General features: G+C 24.7%; 2 protein-coding genes across 5 annotated transcripts; one reads left to right on the top strand and one right to left on the bottom strand.

Moving 5' to 3' along the window:
• Positions 1-5878: 5878 nt before the first annotated feature.
• Positions 5879-10586, bottom strand: LOC132920076 (transient receptor potential cation channel subfamily A member 1). 4 transcript variants are annotated; one of them, XM_060982137.1, is made up of 9 exons: positions 10465-10586; positions 9365-9604; positions 9086-9265; positions 8807-9013; positions 8258-8425; positions 7999-8119; positions 6869-7015; positions 6700-6807; positions 5879-6625 (listed from the first exon to the last, which is right to left on the bottom strand). In XM_060982137.1, the coding sequence occupies exons 3-9, from the start codon at positions 9200-9202 to the stop codon at positions 6132-6134; spliced, it is 1362 nt and encodes a 453-aa protein (XP_060838120.1). In that variant the 5' UTR covers positions 9203-9265; positions 9365-9604; positions 10465-10586; the 3' UTR covers positions 5879-6131. The 4 variants fall into 4 exon arrangements, with proteins under 4 accessions (XP_060838120.1, XP_060838118.1, XP_060838116.1 ...); XM_060982135.1 differs by having other exon boundaries at positions 9086-9269; XM_060982133.1 differs by having other exon boundaries at positions 9086-9604.
• Positions 10587-10648: 62 nt separating this feature from the next.
• LOC132920078 (MICOS complex subunit MIC13 homolog QIL1) lies at positions 10649-11607 on the top strand. Its single transcript, XM_060982139.1, has 3 exons — positions 10649-10841; positions 10992-11148; positions 11211-11607. Exons 1-3 carry the CDS (start codon positions 10816-10818, stop codon positions 11382-11384), a joined length of 357 nt encoding a protein of 118 aa, XP_060838122.1. The 5' UTR covers positions 10649-10815; the 3' UTR covers positions 11385-11607.
• Positions 11608-12238: the final 631 nt, after the last annotated feature.

The following is a 12238-nucleotide window of genomic DNA, read 5'->3' on the forward strand; positions in this document are numbered from 1 at the left end:
TAAGATTATTATTTTTGAATTATATCAAAATAGCTAAAATTGTATCTTTTGATTAAATTAGTTTAATTTTCATCATGATTTTAATTTAACCTTTCATTCAATTTTAAAGCCTTGAAGTAATATAAAATTTTAAAAAATTGTGTATTTTTAACAACGAAATATTTTTAAAATATTCATAATTTTGATTAATTTTGTTAAAGTTTGAACTTCAAGCACTTACATAAAAAAATTGAGTCTCAATTTTTTTATATTTTAGAACTAATTTTTAGAACTAGAAGAACACTGATCAGGAACTATCTCGTATTCAAGATTTTTGACTAACAAAAAAATTAAGCATTTAAAATGTTTACAAATAGATAAATAAGAACTAAAACATTTTGAAAATAATACAATTTACAATATGTCTAGAAAATTCTACTTCATAAGACATAACCCAATTTATTAAATAGTAGGTATAATAGGTATAGGTACCTACTATAACTATAAAGATCCAAAATCACCTTCAAAGTTGAACATTAAATAATTTTTACTTTTATTAGTCCAAAATGTGATGAGACAATGCAAATAAAAACACACAACTCACTGTAAAATTGTAGTCAGTCATGATTCTTTCTCGGAGAGGGTAAACAAAGCCTGATCCCCTTCGGCCACCATAGACCATAGTCATTGTACCACTGTTATAAAAAACCAATACATTAATATATTAACATACCTATATGAAAAATGGTTGAGAAAATAAATTTAACGACGTAAAGTAACCTGGGTCCTAGGGTATAATGGCGCACTTTTCATTTAACAACTGTTATTTGGTAGTATACAGCTAGTGTTTACCAGGAATGGTCCACCCGTGGCCCGCGAGATTTATCAAATATTTTAACATTTACAAAAAAAAAATTATTTTTGTACTAATAGAAAATTTTTCCCGCACAACGCGGTATCCGTAATTATTACAAGGTATAACCTAAGTACCTAACTTATTTTACAATAATAAATAATTCTGTTTAACGTTTTTAGTTTTTTACCTCAATTTTTTTTTTGTATTAAAGCAAAATACTAAAATAATTTTTTATATGACCCGCAGGATTGTAATGTATTTCCAAAGTGGCCCGCAAGATCATTTGGGTTGGCCACCCAGAGCTGGTATATACTATACATGTTTTTGACATATTATATGTTGTAATCCTATTATACATGTAAATAGGAAACGGAGTTAAATGCAAATTGCATTATTTTCTGAATGTCCGAAAACAATGCTTTCCAAGCACAAAGTTCATTTCATATATGTCATCAAGAAATTAAAAAATGTAACTTTTATTTTACATTTTTTAACATTTTTAGTGATGATTTTTTTATGTTTTTAAGTCATTTTTATATAGGAATTGATAAAGTTCACCAATGTTGACCAAATGGCAAATATTAAATTATTTAATTACATATTTTGCCTCATGCACCACGAATGGATCATCGCAGGAAAACATTTTTTATGATCCATTATGTCAACAATGTCCACCAGAATGAATCACATCTAGTCTGATTGGAATCCTTATCATCTTCTGATATTATACCCCAGGTTACTCTGTACAAGACATAAATACAAATAGGTACAGTAATAATATAGGACAGGACTAAGAGTGCAGTTATATTATGTACCTACAGTGACACAGTGTACACCCCTAACTGGCCTAACTCCTAAGTCCGATATGTATGTCCTCCTGTGTCCAATTATATCACATAAGTCATAACGATGTGTATTCCTATATTGTATGGGTATTTTTAATAACCATTATGGTATTTTTTATTTACAAATAAATCATTTTGTCATAAGACATTATTTTTTTTATTAAAATACTAAAATGAATACTTTAAACATAACTATTACCTATACGGCTATACATAAATTATATATTGATATATACCTATTATATGAACTGCTTGCAAGTGATATACCTACCGTAATTTAACTATGTTCAGTCGCTATAACATATTTTAAATGTATGTTATTCAATAATAAAAATTTTGGATACCTACTTATATAGGACTATAGATACACTTTCCCACTTCCCGTGTTTTAATAACTAGGTACTTAAAAGTTAAAATATCAAATATATAATAACAAACACAACATAATTATAAAACGATGATGATTGCATAAATTACCTATATATTATATTATAAAATACAAGTTATAAATGTATAATTAATATCAATTAAACTTATTTATTTTACGGTTCGATAACTATGAGTAAACCAATATAAATATAATATGCCGTGTTTGGTGATATACATATACTGATATACCTATAGGTATACCGTATACCAAAAAGCAACAATTAATAACTAACAATACTTTACTTATGATTTGCACACAATAAACATAATATTTATGTAACGTTTATTTATTGAATTTAAAATAAAAATAAACAATACAGTAGGTAGTAACTATTGTGGTACCTAGGTAATAAATAGTAATATAATGCGTAATGTAACTATGCAATAATAATATACGCAACAAATCAATAATTATTATACACCTATAATTTAATAAATTTTATCTAATATTGATATAAGTTAGGCAGGTACAGGATGTTTTATTATAAAATCAAACTGATCTATAAATTACAAGAAATTAATATTTATTGGCTATAATAAATGTCCGCAATTATAGCAATAAACTCTATTTTTTTAACCTATTTTTGTACTTATGTATTTAAAGCAGAAACAACGGACGTGGCTTCATTAGTAGGTACCTGCTACTTTTAAACTTTAGATTTACTGTATTAGTTTACTATTACCCTGTATTATATTATAATAGTAAACAATAGAACCGTTTAATATATGGTTTGGTTAGTAGTACATTATAGGACAGCATAGGCGTAACTAGGAGGGGGGGTTTGGGTGGGCATCAGCCTCCTCAGAATTTTTGGGTAAATGTAAGTGCATATAAACATATTAGTATTAACTTCATTTTTGCCTACAATATAACAAAATATAATGTTTCATATAAACGAATAATCATTCAAATCAGTTGTAAACACCAATAGAAACAATAAATAATTATCAAATTAAAAAAAATTTGCTATACATTTTTTTAGGAATTTAGCCCCCCTAACTTAATACAACTAAATACACCTAAAGAAGACAGTGTAACTTATGTACAATTGATGATACTGAATAAATGTATAATACATGTACCTATTTAATTTAAAAATTGAGAACTCGTTATTCTATTCTAGATAGGTATTAAGTATACCTTGTACTGCAGTTGTACCTATAATCATTGATTATAAATACTAGTATTTATAATCAATGCTATAATGAATAATTTTAATTTTAATTCAATATTACGAAAAATAATTTTAAGCTATTAGACTTAATAAGTCTAATTTATTTGAAAATTTTTCTATAAAGAGTACTCAATAATAATTGTTGTCAAAAACAAATCTCAGTAGGTACTTACTTTAAAAAATGCATCGCGTATAATGAATAATAATCATAAATTCATAAAGCTTAGGCTGTATAAGTTTAAAGTTCCTCCAAATACATTTTTTTATATTACAATAAAATAATTAAATAAATAATAAATTATATGTTTATTAGTTAGGCATTTATTGTAACTAAATATCCAATTTTAAGGACATTTTAACTTGAAATAACTATAAAAAAATTGTATATATTATGTTTATTATTTTTGATATTTTTGGGTTTTTTAAAAAAAGCCCATGAAAAACTTTTTATAAGATTTTCAATCTTTATAGTTTTTAAAATTTAGAAATTAATGCATTTTTGCTAAAAAAATAATTTACAATTTTCCGTAATTTTTATCATCGTTAAACACTTATATATATAAATAATGCTTATGATGTATTAATCATTGTGGCCCAACAGTCTTAATCAACGTTTTAAAAAGACTTTTAGAAAAAATATAAAATACTTATTAAAAGTAGGTACATCTACTATAATAATTTTATCGTATTCATAATAAAACAAAAAAAATATATTTTGAAAATTACATTATGCATATTGCATAGAAAATTAGAAAATAATTATAATTAAATAATAGTGCAATATATAAAATTTCTATAAGTCAAATTTATTAAATTAAATTTAAATATCAAACATTTTCTAAATAGAAATATGTTACACGAGATATGAGAATGTCGTCAGCATTTGAAATTCAATCGCTCATAAAAAATGCACGCACGCCACTAAACTTTTTTTTTAATAATTTCCGGTATACAAAGTTACAAGAAATAATTTATTAAATCTTCAAGCTTTAAATGTTAAAATTAAAAAATATCTGAAGGTTTTAGCTTTTAACTACAAAAAATTATTAACCTATTTTTATGATTTGACAAATTTTGTAAAAAAAATTGTGAATACTCGTGTATTTTCGATGTTCAATAATTTACGTAATATTCACTTAAAGTAAGTTATGCAAAACCTTGTATAACATTTTCATATTTTTCTTATTAAAAAAGAAAATTGTTTTCATACATATCCAAATACATCATTCATTTACAAAAATATAATAATATAAGTATTATAATAGAGCTACAATATTTAAAAAATTATAACAAGTCTAGTAAATAACTATATTAATTGTTAATATGAATATTACAAGTCACTACGCTATTTATTTTTGAATTCCTATTATAACAAAAATTGGCTTGCAAAAAATTCCAGATTTTATTAATTGTTTTCGTTTTTCTTTTTCCTGATTATTTTGAACTTTTGGAAGTTTACCCAAAAGTACAAGTTAGATTCAATTTGTTATTAATTACCAGCTATAAAGTTAAGAATCATACATCATTTTTTCTAATAAGTACTTCATTTTAAAATCTATGTATGCTAATCAAATCTAAACCTAAACTATACATAGCTCTTTTCAGAATCTAAGACATAAAAGTTGTATGTGTGTTGTATTTCAAAATTAAAAATAATTTAGTATATAGGTAATAGTAGGTATGATATAAAGTACTATGAGCTAGGTATGGTAAATAAGTAGATAATAGATATACCTAAATATACAATGTATCAGTACCTTTTTTTTTTCATGTTTAAAACCGATGGCACTGTGGGAACTGCTTTCGCATTACTTCCACGGCGCCACTATCGTGTATTGGAAATCAATAAGATATAAGTTATGATGGAGGCAGTTGGGAAAGTCCCCAAGAAATGCATCCTTAATGTATCAGTACCTATATGGCTATATAGTACATGGTTTATGCCATTTATTTAAAGATTTATTGATGAATGAAATTTAGGTAGAAAAAAAATATCTTATCTCTACCTCCAAAATATGCAAATAAGAATTTAATCAATTTTTACATTGTAAAGGTACCATTAAACATTCCATTTGATATAAATATATAAACTGTGATAATGTATTAGACAGATACATATTACATAAAATCATTAAAAAATTAAAGTAAATATGACTTTATGCTATATATACACTATATCTAAAATTAATACAAATTTGTTTAATTAATTGAGATAATATATTTTTTTCTATATATTGAAAATTAATGCGTTTAATCTAATAATTCCATTATTTGATATATATTAATATACTGCATAGTACCAGCTATTTAAAAATTACCGTTTTGATTTAATGTGATTAGTTAATAGTTGACTTATGAACCAGAATAAAAAAAGCAAACAAATAACACTGTATAAATTGTTTGTGGATAGATATTGAGTAGCCTTTTGTTAACAATAAAATATAAAATTACAATTTTAACAACTAATTAACAATTGAAAAATTAAATAAAATAATTGTTAAACAGTTTTTTATTTTACTTTATACTTTTTTAATGAATTAATAAACAGGAAAAATGTATTAAATTATTAAAAAATTCAAATAAAACAAAATATATAGAACTTAAAACAATTTAAAATTAATCATAAAAATAATAACAAATAATGTAATAATGTTCTGAGCTGTTTTTTGGAACCTAAGTCATATTTTGTAGACAGGTAATTGTTTATTTACAAATTATATACCACACAAGTTGTTAGACACAAAAAATTTTGCTTATTGGCACAATAATTTATAATAATAATGTAGGAATGACAAAAATGGTAGGAACTTATTAATTACTATTAAGAAATGACAATATTATTTAAGCTTAATCAATTTGTTTGTGTTCCACTGTATCTGAATTATCTAATTTATGCAATAAACACATCAGATCATCTACCCACTTGGGTTGTGCATTAATGTCAGAGTTTACACATACTAATTGATTTTTGACAACTTCATTATTTCTCATTGTACTACTTTCTGCAGTTGACGAACTTTGCGGACAATAGGAATTTGAATTATAAACTCTAGGTACAGTTTTAGTACACTTAGAACTCAATTGATCTAATAAACTTTCAAACTCTGTAATTTTAGTGCTTTCATTATATTTAAATCTTTTAGAGCAGGGCGGTGGACTTTTAAGTCGTTTGGCAATTGTTATTGAACTTAATTCATTATCTTTTTCAATATTATCATTCTCAAGATTATTTTCATTTTCCTTATACTGTTGAGATGTGTTCAAGAAACTTTGTACAAGATGATCAGGAATTGGAGTATTTATTTCGTTTTTTGTGTATTCCAAAGCAAGTATACCAGCTTCTAAAAATTATAAAAATATACTTTATACCTAGTTATTATTATTTTTATTCATAATACTAAATTATATATTATACCAGTCAACTGAATAACTTTTCCGCTACTTAAAATAGATGATACAAAAGAAGTTTCGTCTACTGGTTCAATAGATTTTTCCAGTAATTTTAAAACGGAATTATCGCCATCTAAAGTACACAACTAATTTAATGAAAAAAAAAAATAATAATAAATTGTATTTAAACTTACGTTTTAATTTTGAAATATCTAAATAAAATGATTCATCTCCATTATTAGATGCCAAATTAGGACCTAATATTGTTTCACAATTGTCACTTTGCTGATCAACAGTCTTCTCAAATATTTTTGAATTTGAATTTGATTTGGATTTATCATCTGTCAAAAAATTTACAATATTATTATTAGTGTTTTTTTTTTCAAAACTAGTGTTTTATGTTATCTACAATCTTTCACCACCCTGCAATATGTAGTTGTTGTGTATCACCTGGGAATTTTTACATAAAAGAAGTTTTATTTTTTCATGTGTTCAGAGAATAACTAAAATTGAGTAAGTGCCACCACTCTTCTATCAACAACTATTAAAATAAGTTGGTAGCCCCATGTATTTTATGCCATATTTGACTTTAACACATCTCCTTGTAGATTATATACATTGAGTATTACCCCAATTTTGGGATAAATGAATGAAGCTTCAAGCAGTTGATTTATAGTTTCAAGCCATGGTCACTTAAGTTGCTATAGACCCTCCATTAATCCGAGTAAACTATGATCTCAACTTCTACTTCATGTTTAATAATGGAGTGTATAATTGATGTTTATAATTATATAGTTATTCCAGCAATGTCAGTCTCCGTACAACATAGATATCATCCCCCTAAATGTAAATAACTTACAAGTTAATGCATACGACCCGAATTTTGTTTTTCTATTAATGGTACGGCTAACTAAGTTGAGCCAAAAGCAGAGTGTATATTAGGTATATTTAAGTGTATATTATAAAAGTAATAGTGTATCATTGTTATTCATTTAAAGGTTACAACTAAATGTTGATTTATAATGTACAGAACCTAACACACAATATTCTAAAACCAATGCATTAATTGCTTTATTTAGAATCTAAAAGTTGAAATAAATATTTTCTTTAAGCAAAAAGTTTAAAATTAAAAATATGCATAGAAATAATACAATTATTAAAAGATGACTTGATAATTTTTAAATCGTTCAATTTTATCTTAAGAATTCAACAAATATCATTAAACTAGCAATGTTCTCTTTTTTTTATTTCTATTAGAATTGAATTACAACATTATATTATGAACTATGAATATATTTACAGGATTAGTATACCTAAAACTTACTAGTTATTTTAAATTGTGATGGACTTGATGATTTTGAGATAGTTTTCATTTTTGTTCCAATATTATTATTAATCTGTGGAGTTGTCTGCAAATATTGATCCTTATTTTTAATTTTGATAAACTGAAAAATAGATTAATTAAATAAAAATGATTATAAAAAGAGTTTAATGTTGTATGATAAATCAAATTTGATAATGAAACAAGTTTATTAATAAAAATAATAATAATAAGAAGAAGAAACAAAAATTTAAAAAATTACATTATCTATTAACTGAAAAATGTCTGGACATGTTGTTTTGGCGAGTTGTAGGGGAGTTTTACCAAATTTGTTTACAGAAGTAAAATCAGCTCCCATATCTAATAACTTTTTAACACCTTTGATACATTTGCTTGTAACACACCAGTGTAATGGACTATTGCAAAAAATCTGAAAAATAAAACATTATAACAATGAATATTTAGAAAAGTATAATAATCAAATATTTTTTTAAATACATAACATAGACTTCCTTACTAAATAGTATACTTTAGTACCATTTACATTAAAATATGTATTTAAATTTTAAAACATACATTAGTAAATTATTTGTAAAAATTAAATAAGCAATCATCATGGTTAAATTTAAAAAGCATGAAAATTATTATAGATTTTGTTTTAATATATTTGAATCTAATTCAGCTCATATCAAATTTAATAGTTAATATTTATAGCTCTTGCGATTTTAAGGTTTTTAAAATATAATAAATATACTTTTAAATAGGTACCTATATATTTTCAAGGCAAAATAACACAAAAAAAAAATTATACCTTATCTGTAGAATTTATATCACAGTGAAAACTGTTCAATAAAACTTCAATGCATTCATATGCACCTTGGGCGGCTGCAATATTTAAAGCAGTACGTCCAATTTTATTCTGAAAGTTACTTTTATACGTTTTGACAGTCTTTAGTAAGTATTCCAATACTTTGGGTTGATTATTCATAGCAGCTAGGTGTAAAGCATTATTTCCATACTTAAATTATAAAAAGAACAAATGTTTAATAATTTAAATTTGAGTTCTAAATTTGAAATAAACATTATTTACCTTATCAAGGCTGAATGGTGATACATTGTGAAACAAGTTAATTTTAATTGTATTCAAATCTCCGTTTACGCATGAATGAAAAAATATCTCTTTGGCTGACAACTTTTCCGTATTCATTATGAGAACCTTTTTCTAAATTCCATTAGTTTAACGTTGACAAGTGGTGAAACAAATATTTTCCTAACTTATAAATAATGTATAAATTACATATAAATTGATGTTACATTTGTTTTAAAAAAAATTTGAATAAGTATCTAGAAAATTAACCAAGCAACTAACAGTTTTTTATCAGATGGTGATTTTATAACTTGATCAATAAAATATTTTTAAGTTTTTATAAATTATTTTGGTATTGATCACGATTACTGATAAATCAAAATCTTCTCATTCCTAGCCATGTCCATTGAGACATTTATCTCCGCACATAATAGCGGTTTCTTGGCCAAAATATGCATCATGATTAGATTGAAAATATTGCTGAACAAGAGATGATAGATACACAACAGTATTTCTCTTTCTCTGAAACAAAATTTAAGATAGTTTTAGTTATATATAAAATAAAAGGGTACCTAATTATTATTTTAGAAAATTGAGATCTAAAGTTAATTATGTCTTAGCCCTTAGAAAGAACCACAAATATATATTTATAGGGTTAATCACTAAGCATATTCATTTCCATTTTTTTCTTTTATCATGATTTAAGACTCTATTACCCTTATTAATCCACTAGGTAATACTACTCAAAAACTACCCACTTATTTGAATTTTGATTTTGATACATCAAAATATTATATGGGCTAAATAATTTACTATTTAAAAGAAGAGTTATTATTTACAAAACAATTGTTTCTGTCTCCACAGAAATTATTTAAGTAGTTAGTAGAATAAATCTCACCAATTGGAAAATATAGTCAGATTTTAAATAACTGCATAAACAAAAAAAGAAGGCATGTTTTGTGAATCACAAAATATAATATTAAAATACCTAAACTATTCATGACAAAATAACTTTAAACATCACATAATAAGTCTATCAGGATCAAATATACAATTATTATTTTTTTTTTATACTAAATAATTATCATTCTAGGTACTATATACTTTATCTAAATTAATTTAAATTAATAAAGGAACTTTAATTCTCTACCAATATAAATTTTAAAATTAGATTCAGCTACAACTATGCTACTAGCTGAGCTAGCAGTCATATTTTCAGTGTTCAGTCTAATAAATAAAAAAATATACTTCTAGATTGCCAAACAAATAAATAACCATAAATATTTTTTTTTTAAAGGTAAACACCAATACACCATGGACAAGTGTCGAGCATACTAAATAGTAAATTACTAAAATTACCAAAATAATTCGTTAATTCTTACATAGGTCTTATGCACATTTGCACTTGCACTATTTAGTATTTGCAAATGCAGCAGTTGCCGGTTTTCAGTTTTGTACTGTTTAACTTCCACTTCCACGAGTTACAGAAAATGGATAAGCGGTATCATCATGTGTAATCATATCACAGAATAGCTCTGTAATCATATCGCGTATCAACCTATTTGATAAGACCCACTACCAATAAATCAGCGAGAGCAGGTAGACTGCCAAGTTCAAAACAAATTTACGAACTAAAGAAATTTAATCCTAATATCTTTAATTGATTTATTAATTTATCTGTTGAAGTGTGAAATATATAGTTTAATATAAATTTGAAAAAACTAGTCATAACTATGAGTAAACTAAACAAATTCATAAGGTAAGACTGTAAATCACTAGATTATAAAATTTTAATTACACTGCTAACTAATACGCCATTTAATGACCTTAAAAACCATTTAAAATTATATTAAATAGCCTTGACATTGATTTTTATAACTTTGTATGTCATCCTTTTTTTAAATTTTAGTTACACTATCAGAGGAGCATTATTTGGAGCAACAATATTTGGTTCACAAGAATTAGGTATATGGAAAGATGGCGAGACATCACGTGAGGTAGCAAAAATTATCATTGCAATTTTAACACCTATAGCCAAGAAAGCAGAGTCAGAAATGCCACAACAAGTAAATTATTATTGTTAGTATACAAATTCTGAAAACCTACATATAAAACTTGTATTTTCAAGGTAAAACAATTACCATCTGTAGAAAATTTAAAATCCACATCTACAGCATCTTGGAACAAAGGTGTGTACAATGCTGGCGAGTTTTTTATCGATGTACCTAACAAATGTGTCTGTGCAGCAAATAAAGCATATCAATTGGTTGAAATACAAGTGAATAAATCTAAAGAAAATTAATAATGATCTATTATCATATTGAGTAAATAAAACTATGTACCATGTTAATATTTAATAGAAATTTGTTCTGTAATTATTTATAATAATTTGTTTTTGAAAGACATTGAGTAGATAATTTGCCATGCTATTTACACCATCTACCGTACTTAATTCATTCAATATAGAGCAATTTAAATTATAAAACAATATTTATGTGTACTAAATATAAAATGTGCCTATGTTATATCAATGTAATTTCAATTTTTCACTATTTCTTCAATATCTACTAGTTATTTTGTTGAAATATAGACTAGGGCAGGGGTTACCATTGTTACCAACTGGTGGCTCATGTACACTTATTTTACAGACCCTTATCTGCAGAGTAATTTTAAAATTTTTATAATATAAATAAATAAAAATTATAAGTGTTTCATATAAAATTTATATTGCGATAAAAAAGTTAAATTTATATGTATTAAACAAATGCATAAATAAATAAATGTAAATACTAATTTAAAAAAAAATGTATTTATTAACGTGTGTAAATTACTAAAACTTTTAGGGACCGCGGTCAATATGGTAAGTTTCAAAATGGATCTCCATAGAAATTAGTTGTTGACCCTGGGACTAGGATATTGAACAAATAAGCAACATTTTATTTAATAAAAAAAAAAGAAATGTATGTACTACTTCAGGTATTCGTATTAACTATACAACTGATAAAACATCATAGTGAAGATAAATGCAATTATATTGTATTCAAAATTATACACAATAACAATGTATTTGTATACAATTTAAAAAACTGTTTTATAAATAATTATTAACAAGTTTCACGTAAACAAAAATGATGAAATAAAAATAAAATTTAGATG

This window comes from Rhopalosiphum padi, chromosome 2 (assembly GCF_020882245.1).
Source record: "Rhopalosiphum padi isolate XX-2018 chromosome 2, ASM2088224v1, whole genome shotgun sequence".
In the NCBI taxonomy this organism is placed as follows: Eukaryota; Metazoa; Arthropoda; class Insecta; order Hemiptera; family Aphididae; genus Rhopalosiphum; species Rhopalosiphum padi.

What these genes read in the sequence shown, in the direction of transcription:
- LOC132920076 (XM_060982137.1), bottom strand. Translation starts at nt 9,202, where the DNA reads ATGAATACGGAAAAGTTGTCAGCCAAAGAGATATTTTTTCATTCATGC. An exon ending in TTTTTCAGTTAATAGATAAT is followed by an intron (nt 8,120 to 8,257) that starts GTAATTTTTTAA and finishes TCTATTTTTCAG; the next exon opens with TTTATCAAAATTAAAAATAA. An exon ending in ATCACAATTTAAAATAACTA is followed by an intron (nt 7,016 to 7,998) that starts GTAAGTTTTAGG and finishes ATTTTTTGACAG; the next exon opens with ATGATAAATCCAAATCAAAT.
- LOC132920078 (XM_060982139.1), top strand. Translation starts at nt 10,816, where the DNA reads ATGAGTAAACTAAACAAATTCATAAG. An exon ending in AAACTAAACAAATTCATAAG is followed by an intron (nt 10,842 to 10,991) that starts GTAAGACTGTAA and finishes TTTAAATTTTAG; the next exon opens with TTACACTATCAGAGGAGCAT. An exon ending in AGTCAGAAATGCCACAACAA is followed by an intron (nt 11,149 to 11,210) that starts GTAAATTATTAT and finishes TGTATTTTCAAG; the next exon opens with GTAAAACAATTACCATCTGT.